This window comes from Leuresthes tenuis, unplaced genomic scaffold, assembly GCF_036924035.1.
Source record: "Leuresthes tenuis unplaced genomic scaffold, fLeuTen1.0.hap1 SCAF_10, whole genome shotgun sequence".
Taxonomy (NCBI): Eukaryota; Metazoa; Chordata; class Actinopteri; order Atheriniformes; family Atherinopsidae; genus Leuresthes; species Leuresthes tenuis.
This window is the reverse complement of record NW_027325364.1, coordinates 36,677,259-36,703,187: the sequence shown is the minus strand read 5'-3', so window position 1 is coordinate 36,703,187 and position 25,929 is coordinate 36,677,259. Positions and strand designations below refer to the sequence as shown.

General features: G+C 40.3%; 1 protein-coding gene across 2 annotated transcripts in view; it reads left to right on the top strand.

The window, feature by feature from the left end:
- cdk14 (cyclin dependent kinase 14) overlaps positions 1 to 25,929 on the top strand; it is a 228,156-nt gene that overhangs the window by 93,957 nt on the left and 108,270 nt on the right. For both annotated transcript variants that reach the window (XM_072395031.1, XM_072395032.1), the window contains one exon: positions 13,192 to 13,315. In XM_072395031.1, coding sequence (XP_072251132.1) covers positions 13,192 to 13,315 — 124 coding nt within the window. The remainder of the gene's footprint in view (positions 1 to 13,191; positions 13,316 to 25,929) is intronic.

The window sequence follows — 25,929 nt, the reverse complement described above, 5'->3', positions numbered from 1 at the left end:
GATGTTCCACCAACACTCGTATTTTACACAGAGTATCACACAAAAAGAACAGGGCTATCTCAGTCATATGAGTAGTTGTAAAAGTAAATAATATAAAGTCACAGAAAATAAAAAAGGCTTGTCAATCAAATGCTGTTACCTTCGGCCAACTCCGGCCATTTCTGGTCCATCTCGGCCATGTCCGACATCCGCCGGTTCCCCTGGACACCTTCACTTATGACGGGCAAAGTACAATTATTTACGACTGATTGCCGTGTCGGCCCCGTTTCCAAGATTAACTTCTGATATGAAACAGAAGGGTGAAAACAAAACACTCGCTCTCCAAAACATTGAGCTTCAGCAGAAAACATTACAGAAGTATGAACTATATTTTGAACTCGTTCGTCACAGACCATGACTAAATTGTAAGATCTTAGTTACTCACACTCTTTAGTCTGGTGCAGTGCCTCCACCACCCAGTGTGTTTATATATGCCATAGCTTCTTCGGACCTCCTTCGCCCGCCTGGCTTCCTCCAGCACCCAGACCCGATCGCTGCAGTGGTGAAATCTTGAAATCATTGAGCGGGGGTAAGGTCTGCGTGAGTCGTCTCTCTCCTCGCTGGCCCTGACACCCGGTGCGCCCTTTCCAGCTTTATTTTCTCGTCCTTGGTGGTCAGTGCCAAAATTTTGGGAAGCCACATCTCCATCTCCACAACTGTACGGCAGATGAGCCCTCTGAGGATTCTGGCAGGCCAATTATTCTGAGGTTTTTACGTCTGCCTCGATCCTCCTGATCATCCACACGCTTCTGCAGCGAGACCACAACTTTTTCCAGGCATGAGACACGTTTCTCCGTCTCGACATTTACGTCCACCACCGCGGAGATGCGATGTTCAGCTTCCCCAACACGCTTGGTTGTATCTTTCAACTCTTTCAATAGAACAGGAAACAGTATTGATTCGTTCACGACTCAACTCCTCGGGTGACGGGTCCTTGCACAGGAAACAGTATTGATTGATTACAGCACAAAGACAAAGCAAGGCAAGTGTGATATTTGGAGAAGTTTCTCAATTGTCCGTGAATCTCTCTATTAATAGCCTATAAAATGACGTGTTTTCTCCTGCGGGACGGGAGAAGACACAAAATCAATGCATTTCTATTATTGTGCGGGCATAAATTCTCAAAGTTTTGCGGCTGCGGCCGGGAGTGTAACACACATTGCGGTGGTAATGGTCAGAAATTCAGCGGGAGCAGGGTGAAGAAAACAGTCCCACACAGGACTCTACTGTGGACTGAGAAACGAAGGAGGAAATGAATGATGTCTGATTTGTGATGTTCATTCATTTGTCATGAAATCATAATTAATTAGTGGTCTTCGGTTCTTGTAGATATGTATCGTGTTGTGTGTAAATAGATAAATGATAATGTAATAATGTGAATAGATACTTTTGAAAATTATATCAACATATTGATTTTGTGTTATACTCTACCATAAAATAATATACTACTAATACTACTACTACTACTAATAATAATAATAATAAGACACAATAAATGCACTATGTAACATTTTAGGGAACTTATTGTTACTTTTTTTCTCACTTAATTGTGTTACTAATTGTTAAAATCAATGTGAGTTTTACATTCACTTGTTCTCTACCAGCTGTCATGTGACAGGGCTGAACGGATCGTTCTCGTTTGTTAATTTGTCACGTGACAGCTACTGAGTCAGTTTCGGGCTTTAAACAACAATGGCAGGGAGGATACAGACACGAGTCACCTTATTGTGTATTTGCTTTCCCAGGTTTTCACATGGTTTGAATTGTTTGTGGCATTTTTTGTTTTGTACTTTGTCAGCTCAGCTGAAGCAAACTATGTTTCCTTCAATGTTAAGTGTTTAGAACCGTGGCCATTTTGTGCAGCGCCCACAGTAGGGTTACAGCGCCACCTGCTGGAAAAATGAACGAAATGATTCGTTCAAAGATTCGTTCAATTTACTGTTCGAGAGTAAAAGATCCGAGTCAATAAAAAGAACTTCCCAATACTACTATGTAGTCTCTTCGCCACCATCTTGTGCCCTATCCGTGTTGTTAGCCTTGGCATTTTTTTTAATCCATTTTAACAAAAGCTTTACCCCAGAAGTGATCCAGTGACATCCACTAAAATCTACAAGTGTATCAAGTTTGGCTGAGTTAAGCATCAGTGTCAGGATATTTTTGCATCGACAAAGCTGGAGCTCACACAGAACGCTGCTACTCGGTCCGCATCACAGGAAGTCCCCCCATGGTTTTAGTTTTGACACATTTGTTTTAATTTTTGTGATTTGATTTCTTTTGATTTTAGTCTTTCTCTTGCTTTTCACAGTGCTGCTTAAGTCTAGTTTTTTTAAACTACCGGTGAAGAAAATAGCCATTTTTTTTAGATGTCTGCTACTCATGATTTACTTCAGCTGGCAATCCTTGTTTGATTTCAGCTGTTATTGGTTTCACAGAGATACGGTGGTTAGAATAATTGTCTCACAGCAAGAGGATATCTGGTTCTAAATTCAGCTGCTGCCTCTCTATGAGGAGATTGTGTTAGGGGTATGCTGTGGCAGAAAACATACTTCTATTTGTATATGTATTCCAATGAAATAGTAAATAACAAATTCAAATACATTTTTTCGAAGTACAGTGCATCACAAAGTGACCTATCAGAACACATTTTCAAAATTAGAATTACCGACAATATTTAGCTTTTCTCACACAAAATAGTCCCCTCACCAGAGCTCCTTAGTAGAATAAATTAATAACAGGGCAAATAGATGCGAAGACACAGCAGCAGTAGGAAACATGCACCTTTGATTAAATTTAATAGATGAAATAAAATTTTAACTCAAAATGATGCAAGTGTCAGCTACACATACGGAATGAAAGGATTCTGCCTAAACTGTGTTACAGAAGCCAACAAACAAGTATTAGGATTACTATGTTGGTATATCAGCATTTTATGTCAGTGGCCTTCATGAATTCAAGCTCGTGCCCTTTACACATGCCGGAGAGCTTGAGGGTTCTATGCAGTATCTTAAAGGAGAAGTTAATTTTTTTTAAACCTGGACATTATTTCTGGCATAAAATATGTTCTTCTACTTATCGATAACAGTGTGGTGAAAGTCTGCGTCCTTCGGAATATATTTACATTACTCGAGATCCGTGTATATCCATATAATTGGAGTGAATGGGGGCATAGACAATACAGCCTCTAAATAAGGTGTTATCTGTCTTTACAAAATCTGATAAATATCCTGCCATGTTGCATAAAACTATCAGTAGCAAACTCCGTTTGAAGTTAGCCGACTGTCACAGAGCCCAGAGTAAATAAGCTGTGTTGCAGCAGCGCACGTCGATGAAGTCGTCCCAGTAGACGTGTGTGGAAAGCCCCCAATAGCCACCAATAACAACAACACATTGGTGAAATAAAGACAGATAATGCCTTATTTAGAGGCTGTATTGTCTATGCCCCTGTTCTCTCCCATTATATACGCGGATCTCAAATAATCTAAATATCTTGCGAAGGACACCGACTTTCACCAAACTGTTATCGATAAGTAGATGAACGTATTCTATGTCAGAAATAATGTCCAGGTTTAAAAAAACCTTTAACGTTTCCTTGGACTGAGCTTTTCTGGAGAGAGATCTCTGATGTTGTTCCTGGGATCTGTTGGGTCCATGCTCCGATTACCACTGGTACTACTATTGCCTTCACTTCCCACTATTTTTTCAACTTCCTCTTTTAGTCCTTGGTATTTTTTGAGCTTCTCGTGCTCTGTATCAGAAGCTTTCACAGGTTTGTTTAAGAAAGCTCATCAATACTGAAGAACAAATGCTTATATTGCAAATGTTTCCTGCAAAGGGGAAGACGGAAGCGGGCTTTTGGTAATGTGCGTGGACAGTGTTGATGTACAGAATGACAGACGCTGGGACCGAAAACAGCGAAAATAAGCAAGCGCAGCAAAGCGAAAGTGATAAGAGGAAGAGACAGAAGATGTCAAAGGTGTGAGATAATTTTGAATTAAAAATTAAGGACAACATTGTGGTGCGTGTACATTGCAAGATGAAGCTGGCATACCACAACAGCACAACTTCAATGCTTTCTACCGTATATTTATAATTGGGCACGACGCTGCAGCTTTCGATTTGTCAATTAAAGGGGCATTTCCACTGCTTTTTTTTAACATTTTGATCTCTCTAAACTAGGTCCTGTACGGAAACTTCAACAGCTAGACTGCTCAAATCTGGATGAAATTATTTTAAAGAGGCTGTAGATTCATTAATACCTTGTTTGGGATATGCAAAACCTTTTTCAGATTTGTGAAAATGCAGAACAGGGCCATTTTATTGCATTTTTTGTGTTCTGATCACCCTAAACTAGATTATGCATGGAAACTACAATAGTTACACTGAGTATTTGAAACATATTTTATGATTGTGAAAACTTTATTTGGTCATTGAAAATTCAAAAAGGTCATTTGAGCTTGCTTTCTTTCTTCTTTCTTTGTTTTTTTTCATTTGGACCATCCAAAACCAGATCCTGACTGAAAAAATAATTAAATATGGGCTTAATATTTCTTATTTTTTACTATTTTATGATCCACTTGGAACTTCTCCAAAGAGAGCTGAACGACTGGGTCCATGCTGATCAAATCAGCTGATGTTGGAACGGGGGCTGGAGAAGCCAACATTGGACCTGAGGCTGGAACTCCAGGGGCACCCACCTTGGGCGTGTCAGAGGAGGTGATCTGAGGTCACCTGGAGCCACACCTCTTTTTGAGACATCTTCCCGTGTGCTTCGCTGGGGCTGAGATTTTAGGAGCTGGTTCTGTCTTCTCTGCCAGCCAGCAGAAATACTCTAAAATAGTTATTAACTCTTCGGCGTTGTAAGCCTTCAGCTTGGGCTCTGAAGCAGCCCGATGGCTGTGGGCTGAACAATCTGCTGGATCCTTGTCTTGATTGGATCATCTTAGAATTTTCCGCCCCTTTGCAACCCTATTTGGTACCTGTTAAGGAAGCTTCTCTTCCAAAATTTACTGCTACAGCCAGCTGTTCTGAGGCTCAGGAGTCAGTCCTGAACTTGCTGGAGGGATCTCCCAGTTTACTTGGGAGGGGCTGTGATCCCCAGAGGGAGGAACTGGTGGGAAGAAGGATTATCTGCTGTTGCTGTTTCTTCTGTGACACTGACCTTGATTAAGCAGTTTGGAGAGAGGAAATTTAGTGAATAAATGTCATCTGTACTAGAGATGGATATGTAGATATGTTTTTTTCAGGGCCGATACGATTATTAGCAGTCAAGGAGGCCGATAACCGATATTTGGAGCCGATATTCATTTGCAGTAAAAGTAAATATAAATAATATAAGAACATGTTGGCGTCAAAATTGAGATTAATACAAACTACAACACTTAAATATGTTTAAATGCCTTTTAGCATATGTTTATAAAACAGATTTTCAGATAACAGAACATGTTAAAGTTTTTTTTTCTTACAATTTTAAAACAAAGATGTCTATTATCTAACAAAAAGTGCAGGGAGCTCCAAGGCTCAGCAGCATGTCTAATGAAGTTAACTGAAATTTTAAATAAATAGCTTCCTGGAGTTTTATAAAGCTAGGCTGCTACATTACTAATGATTAATGTTACTATAGCTGAAAAAAAAAGTGCAATAGCTAAAGGAGAAATTCACACGTTCCCAACGTGCTTCCCTGTAATAAAACTATACTGAATTAGGGGTGGGCGATATGGCAAAAATATCATATCACAATTTTTAAAAAATAAAATAACGATTTCGATTTTATCACAATCTTAAATTGAAAAGGGAAAAACAGACAGTGTTGCAGAAGTATTTTCAGCTGGGCAGCTCATACCGCGGCTCAACTACTTGAAGCAGGCGTTCGAACCCCTCCTTCTCTACTTCTTGAACGGTACCATATCTATTGCAAGATAAAAGGTAGCTGCTTCTGTTACCTCTTTCTATAACTTGCCTGACTTGTCATAAGAGTGCCTTTGTCAAATGCCTGTGTTAATGTTGTCTGTTTTGGTCTTAGCTAGCTGCTGCCTCCGCCGGGCCCCTCGCTGTTTGGCTCTCAGCATTCTGCTTGGGATGCTAAAGTGATTGAACAGGTTCATCCTGTTGCCACCTGACATGCGAACAGTTTCTGTGCAAACTTTGCAAATTACATTTGCTTGCGCTTGATCAGGTGCGGAAAATCCAAACCAATTCCATATTGATTTGGATGAGTTTGACAGATCGTTACGGATCGTCTTCGTGTTGTAATCCTTCACGATTTAATATCGTCATATCGCCCACCCTTAGACTGAATTGAGTTTAGTAGGTTTTTTCTCTCTCTCTCTCTCTCTAACTCACACATATACATCTACTATCACTGACTATTTCCATATCGATATGTTCAGCAGCCTGTATGGAGGGACTGTGAGCTAGTGATGGGATACTCGATTCCTTTTACTGACTCGAGTTTGTATGAGTCGCTCACTGAAGTGAATCAGGTTTTCGAGTCACTTCAATCCATCACCCAGAGTGTGAGCCACGGAATGTACAAACAAGCTCCAAACCACTCCAGTCCCAAATCATTGTGAAAAAGACTAAAAATCAAGAAGTCTCCAAGGTGAAAAAGTTATTTTTCTTTCTTTTTCTCTAAATAAATGCAAACAACACAAAAAGCCAATAAATTAACATTCGTGTGAAACAGTACAAAAAAATTAACAAAATGTATGAAACTGTGCACAAATAGAACATTTAAATAACCTAAACAATAATGCAAAACTAATAATATTCTAACATTCAACAGTGCACCATTAGAATAAAATAATTATGTACAGAATGAATGAACTCCCGCTTCCTTCAAAATGAAGCCAGGAAGGGGGTGAGTGAGCGGTGAGCTGCCTCTGAACTGGGAGTCAGGTATACCTGACTAGGCATATATGCGGAGTCCTGAACCGTGCGCAGCAGCGACTTTCTCGGGTAAAGGAGGGGCTCTGTGAGCTGGAGCAGAGCCGTTGCTTCAGCCACAGAGATAATGCAGCAATTAGCTTGATACGTTTACGCAACTGCAGTTAGCATGACAGTTGTGTGACATGTCTCCTCTTTGCAGGAAGAAGGAAGGAAGAAGTGAGTCAGTGAACGCGTTTATGGAGATAATGACTCGTAACTCCCAAGTCAGTAAGAACCTTGAGTTTTGACCCATTTACTCATGAATCACACATCACTACTGCGAGCGAGCAGAGCTGCCGCTTATGTCTATATAATGTTATTATACAGTAACGTTACTAGTTGTCGTGAGTCGTATAGGGCTGGGATGGTTATTATAATTTGGGGAGAGTTCGCTGCCTTAACTTACCTTGGAAACTCCTAACTGTTTTGAGTGCACAGCTCTCACTGCTGATTGGCTGCTACCTGGCTCTGTGTGTAACCAATCAGATGGTCTGTGGGTGGGACAATGTTGGAGACAAAGTAGAGACTACAGACAGAGAGGTGCGGCTGCATCTGAGCCAAAATAACCCGGTTTGAAATTGATCTCTTATGGGCTGTCGGATTAAAAAAAAAAAGGCTGATGCCGATATGCATCAAAATGCTGTAAATCGGCCCGATAATCGGCCCAGCCGATAATCGGTCATCCCTAATCTGTACTGAATGCATTCATGTTCTCTGTGTGTTGCTCTTGTTTGTCAATGTGTTTCTATTGGCTCTCATGGGGGCTAGACTTCTTACATTTTGTCCCAAATCAGTCAGTATTCCAGTCTTTTTTCTTAGCATCATGAAAGCAATGCATCTTTTATTTCCTATCTGTGCTCTACTTTGTTTGTGTTTAAGATAATCTGTAAAACTAACTATGAATCCTTCTCTGCTGCTGTCATTTTGATGCATTGTCTCGCGCTTTGCTGCACATTGAGTACCAGACATAAGAGAGACTCCTCCACATTCTACTCATGGAAAACAAAGAAGTGTTTTTTATAATGCTTATCATGGTAAAGGGCTCTGATTGCCTTGTGTATGATGGCGATAAGTATTTCATCATTAGAAGAATAGCAGTCTGCTTGTTGGTGTGTTGATGTGTGGTTCTCAATGAAAAAAGGATCACCTGAGGAGTATAATCTATCAAGATTATGTTCATGAGTGATCACACGGCTTATTTGTCTTGCAGTTAGAAACTAATAAGGATGCATTATGTTTGAACAAAATGTTACACACAAACTGAAGATCCTGCAGGTTTTTTTTAATTTATATTTCTTTATGGAAGAAATAGACTAAATGAACATAACATTGTAACCACTTCCTGGAAACTGAGGTGTAGTGAAGCGTGCTTGGGAGAGATACAGAACCTCACAGTGCCTCTGATGCATCCATCACTGTGTGAATGTGTATGATAGAGAAAAAAAGCACTGTAACACTGTTTGGATCATCTGAAATCAGATATAAGATTAATCAGAGTGTACAAGTTCTAAGTATTTCACAAGTGTTGCTGTCCTTATACCCTTGATTTTTACATTCTTGTATTAATCTTGTGTTTCTCTCTAAAAGACCATAAACAACTATTAGATTTCTACAATTTTTGTTAACACCGTCATACCTGTGGAGATATTTGTGTTTTAGTCTTGACCTCACGGTGTTGGTATTAGAATAAATGTATTCTTAAGTATTCCCTACAACTTAAAAAGGAGTTGCAGACAAGAGACTGGATTATAAACACCTCACTGTGTCATGGCTCCAAGAGCCTCAGTTAAACAGACTCCAAAGCAGACTCACAAAAAGTGGTAAAAAGTGCAACAGTGTTTATTATTTCATGGGTGGATATGGTCTGAGAGAAGTTGGGGAATCCAAACAGGGTGTAGAGTCACTGAAAGATGGACATAGTTGTTAGTCTTTGTAGAACTAGAATCCAGAATGTCTTGATTATATCGATTTTCCTTACTTCCTCAAATTTTGGGGGAGGCACTGGCTGTGGTGATGGAGAAACAGGAGAGTGAGCAGGCAGGTTGTTGCAGGGGTAAGTAAATCAAATGCAGGTAATTGGCAGGAAACTGACTTAAGGAGGTAGAAACAAGTTGAACCACAGAAGGCCAACAAATCCCGCCCAATATTCAGATATGCTCAAAATGCCCCCCCAATATATAGCGAATTTATTTATAGAAAGAGAGAGATTTGGTCAGGCAAGACTGGATTAACCATATGGGCAATTGGGTAATTGCCCAGGGGCCCTCGACCTCTACAGAGCCCAGGGCAGTGAGGGCACATGCAAAATATCTTTATCTGTTGCTTATATGTTAAACTGTCCGCCGGAGTCGTTGCGCTGCACCTATTCATGGGAACCACTAACGTCACGTCGACGAGACCGCTGACATATTTGTGTCCAATTTGACATTTCTCCTCAGTTTCCTTATAATGCAAAAGCAGCCCTGACCTGTTGAAGGGTGGACTCCACCTCTGAGGGTATTCTGTTGTATCCAGCTGTCAGCACCAGATCCTTTATAAGTTCTTAGTTGGGAGGTGAGCCCTTGTGGACTGGACCTGTTTGTCACACACATCCCACAGATGCTTGATTGGACTGGGATCTGAAGTATTTGAAGGTCAAGTCCACACCTCAATCTAATTGTTGTGCTAATTTTTGTTCAGGAAATACTTTTAGCGAAATACCATTTACATGAAAGGGTGTTGGTATGTGTCAACGTAACATCCACAACAGGGTCAAAGGTTTCACAGCAGAACATTACTCAAAGCATGATACTGTCCCCTTTTTTTAGGTAAGTAACACACAAGGACCATCAAGAAGACATGAAAGGAAACAGGATAATGCTTACGTTTTCATCATAGGTGCCTTTTGCAGTGGACGCAGGCTCAGCCTGGGAACCCTGCTTGGTCTGTTAAGGCAACTTTCTATTGGAACCACCATTTGTCACGATTTACGTTCCGTTCCATGTCTTGTCTTGTCATTTCCTGTTTTATTTTGAAATTCACTAACTTTCCCCTCTCGTTTCAGTATCTTGTCCTTCCTCCCGTGTCAAGTGTCTGATTGTCTTTCCTGATTCCCAAGTGCTTCCACCTGTTCCCCTTGGTCCCTCATGTGTTCAAGTAGTCTGCGTTTCCCCTGTCTTATGTCAGTTTGTTGCCTCTTGCCATGAGCCTCAATCTAGCCTTCTTGTCCACAGTCATAGTCTTGCTCGAGTCATAGTTTATGTATTTATTAAACAACAGTAAGTGTTTCATAGCTTTGTTTTGTTCCTTTGTTTTTGGAGAGATTTGATTTGTAACTTTGATAGTTCCTCCACTAGCGGAGCGGTTTTACGTTTTGTTCTTGAAAGGCTTTGTGCTGCCGTTAAAGACGAGTTTAAGATTACAGTTAATGTTTCATATTGTCTCTGTTTTTTAAGAGTGCGTCTTTCGTTTAAATTCGTCTCATAAATTATATAAATTGGATTAAGCAGGTATAGAAATGGATGGATTATCAAAGAAGACAAATTACAGCATCAAAGCCTCACCGTTCATTTGAAAATCTTTATAAAAGGAAATTGATCCATACAGTTTTGTATGATTGACTGTGATAAACATTGTGTAGTGTATGGGAAGTACCAACATTTAAGTATGTACATTGTTGCAGTAATATGAGTTAGTGAATGCTACTTTTATTATTTTATTGATTAGAAAATGTTACAGCCCAGCTCAAGGACTGTAACCAAGAACGGGAGAGGAGACGAGGTTGCTACAAAAGTAATACATTTATTAATAAAAAGAAGACAAAAGATCAGTATCAGTAGTCAGTAATGTAGGCGTGTATGGATGTGTCTGTGTGTGCGTGCGAAACGAAAACGACACTAAAAAGCAAAACCGCGGTGCGGCATCCCCCTCAGGCGGCGGGCATGAAAAAAAGGGGGCCCCCAGGAGTCAGCCAGCATCTCTATAAATACGCTCCACCGGGCCCAGGTGTAGCACATTCATTTACGATGGTCCCGCCTCCGCTGAACCTGGAAGACACACGGAGACCAGCCGGAAACACCCTGACATAGAGGGCGGGGCCAGTAGCACAAATGTTAGAAACTTCTACTTTTACTCGCGCAGTTTATATACTGGTGATCATTTAGAGGGCTTCAGTTGTTTGATAGAGATATTAGTTTAGTTAATGAACAAGTCGTTTCAGGTATGAACAGAAGGGAAGCTGGTGTTCAGACAATAGTTATAAGACTGAATGCTTTTACCTTGATGTATTAAAGGAGGTGGTCGGTAAAATGACTCTACAACAAGTGAGGAGATTTACCCCGATGGACATCTTGCATTCACTTATCGTGGTGTGGTGCACTTATCGAGCAAACAGGTGTTTGATATGTCAAGAAGGCAGACATCACTCTCTGTTGCAAGAAGGAACACGTAAATATTCTGAACAAATATCAAGAGGATATAAGTAATTCAATATAAAAAAGTATTGTACTTCTGTCAGAACAGTTTGAATCTCTCCTCCAGCTGCGCTGACATTTTATTTCCCCCCAAATATTAGAATGCAAATGAAGAAAAAGAAGAAACCTGTTCCATTAAATAGGTGTTTGAGGTTTCAGTTGAAGTGCAGACTGAGGAGAATTAAAGACGTTTTTTTTCTTTTGATAGCTTGCAGTTTCACGCTTAACAGGGTGAAGAGTTTTCAGAAGTGTGTTTGATATCCATGAGTAAGCACACACTCCCGTGCTAATTTTCCTCACTGTGGGTCAGCTCTCATCCGCCAAGTGGAAGCATAGTAAACTGTTGACCCTGTGACTCCAGATGCCAGACAGAGCCCCGTCCCTGATTGGACTCCACAGAGCTTCAGTCGGCTTGATTGGCCGTGACTACAGTATCACTGAGAGGATTGCTGGAATTGAAATGAAATGAGGAGCTGGATTGTGTATGTCTCGTTGTGTGTTGACTGCCACGTCTGCAGAGGAGGAGGATGAGCTGCCAGATCACAGAGTTAGAAATAGAAAAAGTCTAATGAAGCTCTGATTTTGGGTCCATTTCAGGCCTTTTTTTAAGAATTTGTTCAATTTGAAGTAATCATACTGACAGCCACAGATAGATATATGCAGTCAGCATTGATGAAAATCTGAACATGCACTGTGGATACAATCTGGGTTTAACAGCATTGCTGGCAGGTGTACATGATATGTTATTAAGTATATTAATTGGGTGTAAAAATTTAGATTTAATTGCAACTTAATAGTCATTCCAGACATGACAGTAAACGTGCATTCATGGATTTTCTTTGCACGATAAATTTGATAATCTTCCTTTTTGTTATTTTGCCTCTCAATCAGTAACTGAACCAGATGTAAAACAAAAGCTATAAGAAAAACTACACAGGGTACACAAAATCAAACAAGAAACTAAACTAACTAAGACACATAAAAAATGATCACAAATATACATATATCTGACTAGAATACAGAACATAGTTATCCAAATGACAAAGAAAGAAGGAACACAACAACCAGTGAACCATGACTGAGCTAAACATGGCTAAAATGTAGTTTGATATTTGGGAACTTTTCTCTAATTCAAAGCAGTGATTTGATTCTGTGTGCCTATAAAAATAAGTATTACAGCTTTAAAACCTCAAATTTTAGTTCCAGCTAACTGTGTTCTGCCTTAATCTTCAAAGCTGGATTGCAAACTAAATGTTTAATTTTTTCACAATGTAGGTGGAAGGCTCCTATGGTGATGGATAGAATTATATATATATATATATATATATAATATAGGAAGCAGCACTAACCAATATAATTCATGCACTGAAGACATAATTTTGAAGGAGTAGACAGTTTGATTTTCCACTTATTATAACTCTGACCAGTCAATGCAGTAGTTCCCAGTAATTCAGCTGGAAGATAATAGAGCTGTTTTCATGACAGCTACTTTTTGAATGGCATGCAGGATTTGTGGCTGTTCACTTCATTTAGACAGAACTACCAGAAAAAACCTAATCATCACAGGTTTTTCCACACCTCTGTGCACATGACACACGGTCAGTTTAATGTGCCTCAGCAAACAGTTGGCGGTTTAGACAGAGACAAATTTATACTGTTAAGCTGTGATTGAAAAATGTACTTTGCTTATGGTATGTATATTTGCTGTGTTTATATGAAGAAGTTAATATAAGTTAATTCCTCTGTTCACTTGCTTTTCTCTTTCATTGGTTCTCAGCTATTCCTATTCCAGTTACTGCGGGGCCTGTCTTACATCCACCAGAGGTACATCCTTCACCGTGACCTGAAACCACAAAATCTGCTCATCAGTGACACCGGAGAACTCAAACTTGCTGACTTTGGTGAGAAAACTGTAAATAGATGCTCTGTTTTTTTTCCTGAGTGTGAAACCTTGAAGCTGCTGAAGCTCCTTTGTCACAGTGCACCAGTTCTCATATGATGATGACATAATAACCAAAAGCTAGCTTCCTTTTTACTAATTTGTGCATGTGTCACCACATTTCTGGGGCCTTGTCATCTTAACTGGTTCAAAAGCACCTGATGGGAGTTAACTCCACCAGGCTTGTTCTCTTGATGAACCACCCCCTATTATTCATCTTTCAGATGGAATCTGACAATGTCAAATTTGTCTTTTTGCTGATATTCTTGAAACTGTGCAATATTTTATCCCAGACTTGAGCTTTTATATTTCAGCAAGCAGATAGAGGTCATGTCAGGGCATTGCCATTTTCTTGCTTATATTTAATGTCTTGGGGTCACATTCAACAGACATGACGAGTTGGAAATGGTAAAAAACACTGCCTTGTTATGTTGGGTTGGGTTGTGGTGCAAGATAACCTCCCATTCACACATTGGGATTGTTTTACTTCTGAACATTTTTAGTCTGTGATGTTTGCTTCTCAGACATTGACCCGTCTGGTAATCTACCTGCCTCATGTCTGAATAAGCATCCTGCTGTCATGATGTTAATCGGAACCTTTCACTGTAAATAACGAAACAATTAACACATTTTCATGATATATCATAACCCCTGATCGTGATCACACCAGTGACAAGATACATGTTTTCAACATCAAGGTCAGAGCCTTACTACTCGATCACATAGAGGAAGAGATAATCAGGCAGATTAACTACATTATGAGGGTCTAATATATGATATATAACTGCACTATTTAGCTTTGACCTGTTGATGCCAAATATAGCTTGAACTGTGGATCTTTTCAAAATGTTTTGCTGTGTCTGAATAGACTTGGAGGCAAGAATAATGGAAAGGTGTCAATTTTCTTGACTTTGTAGAGAAGAAAGAGAAGAATAATGATAGTGAAGCTAGTTTCCTCCCTTGACTTTTATCTGATGTCTTTTGTATGTCAGGCAAGTTGTGCAAAATGGCAAGCTAGGTAAGGTGAGGTCTACCTTGTTGGCCCTGCTATTTAGGTAATTTTAGATGTTTTGTTCTGTCCATCTGTCCTAGTCTTTGTCAAAGACCTTAATATCTTGACAATGATCTGATGAGTCACCTCTCAACGAGTGCAGGACTCATACACTTATGTCAAAGTGAAGGTAACCATGAACATTACAGTCCATTACAATAAGTTTGTGGGTATGTTTTTCAGCATGTATATGGCACTATATTGCTTGAATCGATGTCCAGTAAACACAGCCCACATAGTCTCTCTGGTATCCTAGTGGGCAGACAAACTGACCTCTGTATGTTCCAATTCATTCATTCATCAAGTCTGTGTCTTTAGTTGAGCACTTCTCATCTGTCCACCCACTTCCTAACTAAAACTCTCTTTGGCTCCTATCCATCCATCTCCTCCATCCTTCTGCCTCTTCTCCAACAGATGGGAGAAGAAAGCAGGAGGCGCGTCATCAATAATGCAAACCTTGTATAAGTGCAGAAATATTACCGCAAAAGGAAATGAGGAGTCTGTTGCTGGAGCTCATCAACAAACATACACAAAACACAAACTCAGCCTCAGCCTGAGGGCTGCCAGATGAGGAAGGTGAAGGCTGCTCAAGTCCCTGTCTGTGTGTATGTGAGAAAGAGAAAGACAGATTTTGTGTGCTTCTCTGTGGTCCCTCATCTTGAGAGCAGGAATACTGACAACTGAGGCCCATGGCTGTTGTTGGGGTAAATGAGATGGAGACAGAGTGTCAACAAAGACGAGTTCAGAGGTGCAATGAGAGGTGCCAGAGCACTCAGTGGATGAAAGGCTGTCAGAGAATATGATTCAGGGGAGAATGAAGAATAGATAAGGAGAAAAAAAGAGCAATACTTAGCCACATCTGTCGCATTCCCCAATGACGAAGAACCTTTTAAGATGACTTGGAGGGAGACTTTTTCTCATCCCCACAAAAGATTCTTCCTGAGGTTATAGTCAACATTATTTTTACGTTATGTTAAAGGTTTTTTTTCTTGGCTTTTTGAAGTTCTCCATCCAAAGCCAGGCTGTATTAATCGTTAGTTAGTTCTTCTTTCAATGCCAAGATGTTTTGCATTTTTTCTGCATTGTGATTCAATCCAGTACTATGGAATTACGTAAGAAATCTTATGAGTGGAGTAATGATTATGTCCAGGCGTTATGTTTTTACACAGAAAAACATCCAACAAGAATTAAGCAAAGGCAACATACAATGTGAATTGTATATATAGTTTATTTTGGATGTTATCAAAGTTGAAATCAGATAGATAGATAGAATGCTTTTTTTGTCCCCAAAGGGAAATTCATTTCCACACTCTGTCACTGAGCAACATAAAACAACATATAAATATCACCAACACTGAGCCACATGAATGCATAATCAAAAACAGAAATTTCACCAACACTGAGCAACACATACACACACATCAGACAACCTGTGACACACTCAGGGGGGCTGGGTCCGTACAGGGCTATTGGGGGAGGTTGTTGAGTGCTGAGATGGCAGACGGGACCAAGCTTTTGTTGAAGTGAGCCAGTCGCCATCTCAGAGTCCTGTACCTGCAACCAGACGGCAGCAGTGTGAAGTATGGGTGGAGAGGGTGAGTGGGGTCGTTTGTTATTGTCTGTGCCAGGCGTGTTACTGCTCCGAGGTTGAGCTCGGTGAGGTTGGGTGTGGGATGATTTGGGATTTTGGATGCAGTGTGTGTGATTTTTGTCAGTTTGTTCCTGTTGGTGATGGACAGCATGTTGTAAAAGCAGGGTGAGCAGTACAGTAGGATGGTTTGAATGATGCTAGTGTACAATAGAGACAGAAGGTGGGGAGCAACAGAGAGGACACGGAGTTTGCGTATGACATGGAGTCTCTGTTGGGATCTTTTATGTATGTGTCAGAAACCGGCAAGACACAGGACACAGATGCAGGGTTTTCACAATAAGTCAGTTTATTTATATATAAACCACTTGTGAGTCTCCAGGACAGAGAAATCAAGAGGCTGTGAAATCCTAACACACTAACCTCAATAACTAGACTGAGACTAGTGTGACTATAAAACTTTATCAAAACAAAACTCACTCCACTCCAGGAGGAAAACTGAAAGAGCTATAAAGATTACAGAATATCTAAACGCACTCTTCTAAAGAAGCGGTACAAAACAAAGGACGCTCTCCCGGTAAATGGAGGCACAAAGAATAATACAAACTCAAAATCACTCCACTAACTCAGGCACTAAGACAACTATACGAGACACTATAACTCTCCTTTAACGGAGGCACTATGAAAACTTAACAAGAACAAAACTCAGTCGATCTAACAGAGGCAAACTTTACAAGGACTAAAACGCAAACACTCCTTAAACGGAGGTGCTATGGAACATTAACAAACAAAAGTCGGTAGGCAGAGATGGAGTTGTTGTCCCTGAGCAGACCTAGGATGGCGGTGTCATCTGAATACTTGTAGAATGTGGTGATTGAAGAGGAGCTGATACAGTAATTTGTGTAGAGGGTGTAAAGGAAAGGGCTGAGGACACAACCTTGCGGGGCTCTGGTGTTGGTAATGATGGTTGATGAGGTGACTGTGCCTATCCTTACAGCTTGTGGTCTGTTGGTGAGGAAGCTGTGAACCCAACGGATGAGGAGTGGAGGGATGTTGAGGTGGCAGAGTTTCTTGATCATCTGGTGGCGTTCTATAGTGTTAAAGGCCGAGCTGAAGTCCATGAAGGGAATGGATGCGAAGGTGCCAGGTGATTCCAGGTGTTGAAGGAGGGGGTGGAGGAGGCATGCTACAGCATCCTCCGCCCCCCTGCTGGCCCTGTAGGCAAACTGATGTGGTTCCAGCAGTGGACTGACTGCTGGTTGGATGATGTGGAGGATTAGCTTTTCCAGACATTTCATTATGATGGAGGTTAGTGCAACTGGACGGTAGTGACTGGGTTCAGAGGGGCGTGGTTTCTTGGGTACAGGGATGATGGTTGAAGTTTTCCAGATGTTGAGAAATGAATGAAGGGGGGGGGGGGGGGGGGGGGGGGGGGGGGGGGGGGAGCTCCATGGCACAAAGCTTTAACACCTTGGCTGAGATGTTGTCAGGCACGGGTGCCTTCCCAGCTTTGCATCTACTCAGCTGCTGCTGTACCTCCACTGTGGTGAATGGAGAGTGAAACTGTGAAACTGAAGCTGACTGTCTGCAAGCTGACTATTCGTAAATGGCTAAAATAACACTTGTGCCAATGTTCAAACATTTACCAGTTTAAATGTAAATTATGAGGATGAAAAATTGTTTTCGTTCTGTATCCCTCCGAACAAATTTACAGCAAAGTTCATGTTTTATTAACATAAAGGCCTTTTGACAGCCAGAGTTGTAAAACTTAAGAGAACCCCTGTGTATTTTTTTCTTATTAGCAAGCACTGCAGAATGGTGTTGTAAGTGGTTTGCCATTTGTTTTTATTATTTGCACACAAAATAGCTGTATTATATTATATTATATATGTACTATTTACTTAATAAAAATAAGTGATTTCTCCACATTAATTAGAACACTGTTATGGAAGTAAATATGTCCTCGCATTTTGAAAGAAAAATGTGATTGAATTTCTAGCACTAAATATTTATGCATTGAAATCATGTATCTTAATGTTTTTCGACGTTAAAATATTCAACTGCAAAAAATTCAACTGCAAAAATGCAACTGCAAAAAATTCAACCGCAACATCCGGGAACCCAAGGAAGAGCCATCGATTCTAGATTCAAGATCAGGAACGTGCGTCAAGCAAAAGGAGCGAGCACGAGTCACCCAATACAACTTCGGCTTGTCGGCAAGCATGGTGACCATTTTAGCATTTGTCCAATAGTAATGGGGCTTCGGTGAGGGTTTTAATTCTTCTTTTTGTGTGGTTTGTGTCTATTGTGTCTAAGATTCAGTAATAGACAGCTGACATTTGTACATTAACAGACAGTTTTTTGCAATCAACTTTTTATCAATTTTCAATTTTGCAAAAAAAATAGTAACAACAATAACTTGTGCAGTTACATTAATTCCAGAAATTGCATTAACCATAAGCAATATACACCACACATTCCTTAACTACAGAGTCTTTAATTCAGACCCCCAGAGAATCTTGAGTGAATTAAGAGATGACCTTACCCTAAAGTATAGGAATTGTGAATTTCTTGGGATACCAAAGTGTGACATTAGATCAGGAAAATTTTATTGACAGGCTTACCACCTGTCAATAAATTGATATTGTGCCAAATAGGAGAGTGTTTATGCTATTTCAGTTTGAAATCTATGTACCGTTCTAGCTATGACATTAATTCTTAAGACCTCGTTTAGAAATAGGGCACCACCTATCATTTACGCTGGCAGGAACGTATGAAAATATTTATATTAAGAGTTGTTACTGAAGGTTAGAATTCTCTCCGAATTACTTAGAATTACTTAAGAAACATGAAACATGGATCGATTACATATATATGGTCATTTATTTGATATGGGGGTAAGACAGTACGTATGGTAATGAGGACATAACACCAAAGATTCAATTCAAGAGCCCAAGGATAAATGAGACATGGGACTTAATATTTCTATAGCGGTCTCTGGCTAATTATAGGGATGAGTTTACTGCGTGAATGAAAACTTGGTTATTTTAACTTGGCCCTATTTATTACCAAACCACAGCCGATGCTCCTTGAGAAGTAGACGAGGGTGGACCTTACTTTGAGCAGAATCCAGAGAATTTGGCCGCCGCCTTCCCAGGAGTTTGGATCATCGGAGCGAGACCCCGAGCGGAAGCTGGTAGATTCTCTTTTTCCGATGGAATGGTGGCCGTTGGAGCAGCTCAGGATCCTTGGAGCGTGCGGTCCAGTCTCTGGTTCTGGTTCGGCTTGAAGGCACCTGATGCGGTATCTCGTCTCCCCTTCTTGCCGACGGGTGCGGACAGGTGGCTGAGTGGCTTTTGAGCGGGGTCGAGTCAAAATAACCCCAACAAAAATAGGGTTTTCAAGTAAACTTGGTCAAAAAAAAGGGTTGAGTCTGCCCCGTGGATTTTGCTTAGGAAATGAGCGTCTGAAAAAGGTAACAAAAATGAGAGAAGTGAAATAGTCTAAGTAGAAAGTAAATAAGTGACAAAAAGGGAAAAGGAGTCTAGAGTCTGAAAGTGTAAAATAAACTATAACTGAAACAAACAAAATAAAATAAACTAAATTAACCAAGAACTAAAGAATGGGGAGAAAAATACTCAAAACTACTAGACTGAAAAGAAAACTAAAACTCTTAAAAAGGAAAACTAAAGACTATTGAAAAGAAACTAAAGACTAAAACTCAAACAGCAGCACGCTTCGATTTCACTGGCGAGGGCGGAGTTTTGTCACTGGTTTACATCCAATGAAATGGCGGGTTTGCCTTTGGGCATCACAGAGGGGCTTTGATTCTTAAATTAACTTTTATAAAAGAAAAGTTAATCTCTCTCATCCCGGCATCCCAAATTACATTCAAAGAACACATTAATACCGTACTTATCACACAGGCATTAAATATAAGCAATGTAAACATGAATCAGTAGACATGTTCAACCAAGAGATGACGAAGGATTATAGTGAGTGACCAATAAAACTGAAAATGTATTATTCACACGGTTCATTGACTGACGGTTATTCCGTCGGTTGGACCTCCAGTTCATTGTAACACACACACAAACACACACATTTAATTGGCACTAATGCAGTAGTCACCATATTATAAACAGGAGACTAAAATACAGAATGATTTTAATCCCAAGATTCGCTGTCGCTACCTGTAGATGGCGCTGTGTTTCCACGGCCCGACGGTCGAGTCCTACGGCGTAATATTAACTTTCCTGGTGTTTTACGTACAGCGTCGTGGAAAGTCTTAAAATGATGCTTGAGCTTTTCCTTTTTCGTATTCCACGGTCAGTAGGTAATTATGAGGCCTATTGGTAACAGATTCATTAATCCATCTGAAACTGGCTCTGAAGCTTTTCCTTTATTTCCAACAAGAGTCTGTCTGTTGTCCAGATGGTGGGTGTCACATCTTAATTTACAGCTCTTTAGAAAAGGATGGTAATGTTCGCTCTTGGTATGCACCCCACTGACCTATCTGGTACCAAAAGGTGAGTCTGTGTTTATCCAACTCAGCTCTGGCTGGCCGAGCAGATGTTAATCTGACTCCAGAATCTTTCAAAGGTGGAATGTCCTTGTTTTCACTCCGTTTCTCATGATTGTAAATTAAGGGGTTTGTTATTTTGAAACCACTCCTAACAGATCAAAGCAAAAGGGTTCCTTTGGGTCTCACCCCTTTTACTGGTCATCACGAGTACGCTACATCTACATATTTCTCTAGATTCATCATTGTTTGCACTGTATACGAAATTATTGGTCCAAATTCTGAATGACACTTCTTATGTTTGAGACCAGAGAAGATCAGATGGGGGTGAACCAGCTTCTGTTCTAGCGTTTTCCAAGATGACACTATTTCCGCCTCAAACCAGTATTTTAAAGAACGTAATATAAATGCCCAATGATACAACTTGAAATTCGGGCATGCCCATCCACCCTGAAATTGATCCTGTTGCAATGTTGACCATTTGATGCACTGTTTCTTCCCATTCTGGGTAAACTTTTTAAGCATTGATTAAAGTTTTTGCCAATACCCTGTTGGGGGCGATATCAGGAGCATAGAGCTAATCAAGTTTATACGTGGAAGAATATTTATTTTGATTGTAGCCACGCGGGCAGTTATGGATGATGGGAATGCTGCCCACCTCACTAGGTTATCCTCGACTTTTTTCAGAATAGATGAATAATTATTTCTAGCTATTGCCTGGATTCAGGGACTGATTTCAACACCTAGATATGTGGCCTTTTGCGCCACATGTATACTTGATTGGATATTTAATTTATTCAAATCCGTATTCAACAACATTAAAATTGATCTGGAGTAGTTGAGCTTGTAGCCAGAAAATATACCAAAGTGTTCTATGTTTTTTAGAACATTCGGAAGGGATCGCTGCAAATCCGAGAGGTAAATAAGCGTATCGTCAGTCTACAAAGAAACAGAGGTAGGCATGCAAGGTATTTTTCGTTTCTCAACAGGTTTGTATTAAATATCCATCTGGCCGGATTACCTTGTAAAAAGTCAAAATTGAATGAAGTCATAATTGCATTATGGTCAGATATAATACGGGGTAAGAAAACCATCTTATCGGCTGTTGTCTGGTGTGGATAAAATGTAAACTATTCTTGAGAACATTTTATGATGATGGGATAAATAAATTAGGAAATGAGCGTCTCAAAAAGGTAACAAAAATGAGAGAAGTGAAATAGTCTAAGTAGAAAGTAAATAAGTGACAAAAAGGGAAAAGGAGTCTATAAATGTAATCTCTGGCTGTAGGGTTCTGGAGCCTCCAAATATCAACCAGGTTTAGATCCTTGACAAAGTTCTTTAAAGGACAAAGCTTGTGCATGTGTAATGGATGGACTAGACCTATCTAAATTGCAGTCAAAGAACATATTCATATCCGATCCTATAATAAGTGAGTAGTTAGAAAGATTCAGCAACTCCTTGGTCAGCCAAGGAAAATGGGACATGTCAAAAATCGTGGGGGCGTAAATACTTGCAAAAGCAATTTTTTTCCCTTAACAGAGATCCCACAGTAAGCCAATCTCCCCGAGTTGTTAGAATTAATTTCCTCAATTACCAAATTAAGTTTGCATTTCATTAAGACCATAACCCCTTTAGTCTTAGAACCATCCCCCGAGGACGCCACCACTTTGTAATGTTTGTTCTGCATACGACAGACATCAGCTGGCTGTAAATGTCTTTCAGATAGGAGAGCCACATCAACATTTTTCATTTTTTTTGTTCGCTTAAATGGTAAGTTTAACCCTCTAACATTGAGGGACAATATGATTAGTTATCCTGGTAACCTAAAAAATAATCAAAATGCACTGTGATCCTGAAATGAAATGAAGGATACAAGTATTCTGTGTGAACCCCACCCCTCCACCCCCTTGTGATAAACACTTGACTTCCTTGGTACTATCCTCGACTTATCTACCCCCCCTGGGAGAGCTATCTGAGCATTAATTCTTAATATATAACGCCAAAATCAATATAAACCATTAATATATGGTGAAAGCAATGTGATGTAAACACATCCCTAAAACCGAAGAAGGGAATGGGCGCAGAGTAATATAATAAGATAAAACAAAATTGGCACAATAACACCACTGTTGCCAATTAAGAGACCAACTAATGATCATCTAAAGCATAAGAGATAACCAGTCAATGTAAAGAAGGAGAAATGCTAAAAAATGAGAATACTCTGAGCCACAGAGGAAAATACAATGAAATTAAGATACGTTGCCAATAATATTACATCAGAATAATGTTGCACTTTAGGGGGCCTCTTCAAAGTGAGGAATAAGGTAAAATACAAATAAAAACACAGTGGCAGTAATAAAACAAAATAATAATAACAAAATGTAAAGAACAGCCAGTGCTAATCAAAAATAATCTAAACTAATCTAAATATTCTTGTGCATTAAGGTGCCATAAGTCAGTGGATAAGTCAGTTCAAAGAACAAAGACTCGAAGAGCACTTACAGAGTTCGGTTATCAGCACTCTGTTCCCGTGGGAGCGGGAGGAGACCGACGACTGGGCGTCACATTCATGCTGAGTGTGGTCCGCTGGGTTAAAGTCGGTCCAAGAGTGACCCCCTATGGTCGATAACACCATTCCTGCCATTAGGAGATACCGGTTTACCTCCTGTCCTGTCCTGATTGCCAACTCAGTCCTTGTTTGAGCCGAAGTGTTGATTGTAAAAAGTCTCAGCTGTCTCGGCAGAGCTGAATGGGTGGGATCCCTCAAAGTAAACCAGCGTTGCAGGGTATCGTAGGCTGAACTTAACCCTCTTCTCATAAAACTGTGATTTTATCTTCTTGTAGGCACTATGCTTGACTGACAGCCGAGCGCTCATATCCGAGAAGATAAAGATTTTCCTGCCCTCATAAAAGAGCTGACACTTCTGTATAGCCAGTTGCAGGACGCACTCTCTCTCCTGAAAGCGGTGGAAGCAGAGGATGAACGGCCGCGAGTTTGCATCAGGGCTCGGTTTTAGTGTTGGGAAGTTCGACTCTTTTTATTGACTCGGATCTTTTACTCTCGAACAGTAAATTGAACGAATCTTTGAATGAATCATTTCATTAATTTTTCCAGCAGGTGGCGCTGTAGCCCTACTGTGGGCTTTGCACAAAATGGCCACGGTTCTAAACACTTAACACTGAAGGCAACATAGTTTGCTTCAGCTGAGCTGACAAAGTACAATGTGCAAAATGCAATAAAACAATTCAAACCATGTGAAAACCTGGGAAAGCAAATCCACAATAAGGTGACTTGTGTCTGCATCCTCCCTGCCATTGTTGTTTAAAGCCCGACACTGACTCAGTAGCTGTCACGTGACAAATTAACCAACGAGAACGATCCGTTCAGCCCTGTCACGTGACAGCTGGTAGAGGACAAGTGACATTAACATTAATTTTGACAATTAGTAACACAATTAAGTGAGAATAAAGTAACAATAAGTTCCTTAAAATGTTACATGGTGCATTTATTGTGTCCTATTACTATTATCATCATCATCATCATCTATATTATTATTATTGTCATTATTGTTATATTATTTTAATGGTAGAGTATAACACAGAATCAACATGTTATAATTTTTTAAAGTATTTATTTACATTATTACATTATCATTTATTTATTTACAGACTTCTCGCATACACAAGAACACTATACATATCTACAAGAACCGAAGACCACTAATTAATTATGATTTCATGACAGATGAATGAACATCACAAATCAGACATCATTCATTTCCTCCTTCGTTTCTCAGTCAACAGCCCCATAGCTGAGCTGCAGTCACATGACAAACAAAAGAACAATCCGTATGAACGATCCGGTTTGTGAACGAACTGTTGTGCCTAATGCTCTTCAGCCCGAGCTGACTGTCATGTGATAAATGAACGAGGACCCGAGGACTTGAGTCGTGACCGAATCATTTCTGTTTCATGTCCTGCTGACTGAGCTTAAGCAGCTGCCGCCTGCCATGTGGCGAGAGAGGGTACTGCATGACAATGAAGGAATCACTCACTGAGACGACTCGTTACTCCCGAGTCATATAATAGATTAGTTCATATTGAACGAGTCGTTCGCGAACGACACGTCACTACTCGGTTTAGGCATCTGCACTCTGTGGCATATTTCCAGCTCCGAGGGCTTTTGAAAAGCTTTCATCATTCAACACTTTGACCAAGAGTTCAGACATGAACTTCAATGGACATTTCCCCCGCTCGCTGTCCTCCTGAGGACCCTGAGGTTCGTATGCCTTTGCCTATTTTCATACCCGTCCAACATGACCCCCAAACCGTTGTTTTCTTTCGTGAGGTCCCATACAGTGGCCCTCATCTCCGCCATGGATGATTCCAGTGTAGAGATCCGGTCACTGTGGTCTGTAAGCACTTCCTCCGCCTCGTTAAAGCGAACTTCGTACGACTCAACTTGTTGTTTAACAGGTTCTAGTGTCATTTGAATCATGAGAGCAACATCTTGATTAGTTTTGTGATGTTCCGTAATGTTATTTCGGTTATTTTCAAGTTCAGCCACCAACATGGCTAGCGTTAGCTGCTCAGCCACCATAGAACGTGTGGTACGTCCTTCTTCAGTACTTTTGTTCGAAACCTTGTTCTTGCTGTCCTTGTCTGACATCCCAAATGAGAGTTCAGTAAAGGAAAACCGTCGGTGATCACTTTATAGGCGTAAATTTACAAATAAAAACGATTTTGCTCGGGAGCTCTCCTCTGCACGCCTGCTCTAGCACACCATCAACCGGAAGTCCATTAACAGTCAGTGTGTCTGTAAGATTCAGTAATAGACAGCTTATAATATGGCATATAATACACAAACCACACTGATGGCATATAATAGAGTTAAAACAATCTGTTAATGTACAAATGTCAGCTGTCTATTACTGAATCTTACAGACACAAACCACACTGATGGCATATAATAGAGTTAAAATAGACTATGAGCAGGTACCTGCAGTGGATACAACTTATCTATCTCTCTCATTTAGACTTAAGTTAACTAAACTGAAGTTTAGTGTCTCCTGAGTCTATGAGCGCTGCTATAGCTGACTAATGTTCACTGATTTTTATTATGTGGGAGGTTATGTGCTGTGGAGTAACAGCTGCTGGGATAATGACGTGTGTGTGGAGTGAAGCAATGTAACAATGGAGCTGGTGAACTGTCACAGGCATTTTGAGGAGACTGTTTGCATCTCTCCAGTGCACCATTCCACCCCACACCTTGCCACAGCAATAGCATCAATGGGCATGTGCTCAGTGGTGAGTTTTTGTTTCTCTGACTGGTGTGTGGATTGTCGAGAGTTGCAGATGGAATTTTGAGGTCTGTTTGGCAAACGAAGGTTGCTGATGTGTATTTTTCAGTCCAAA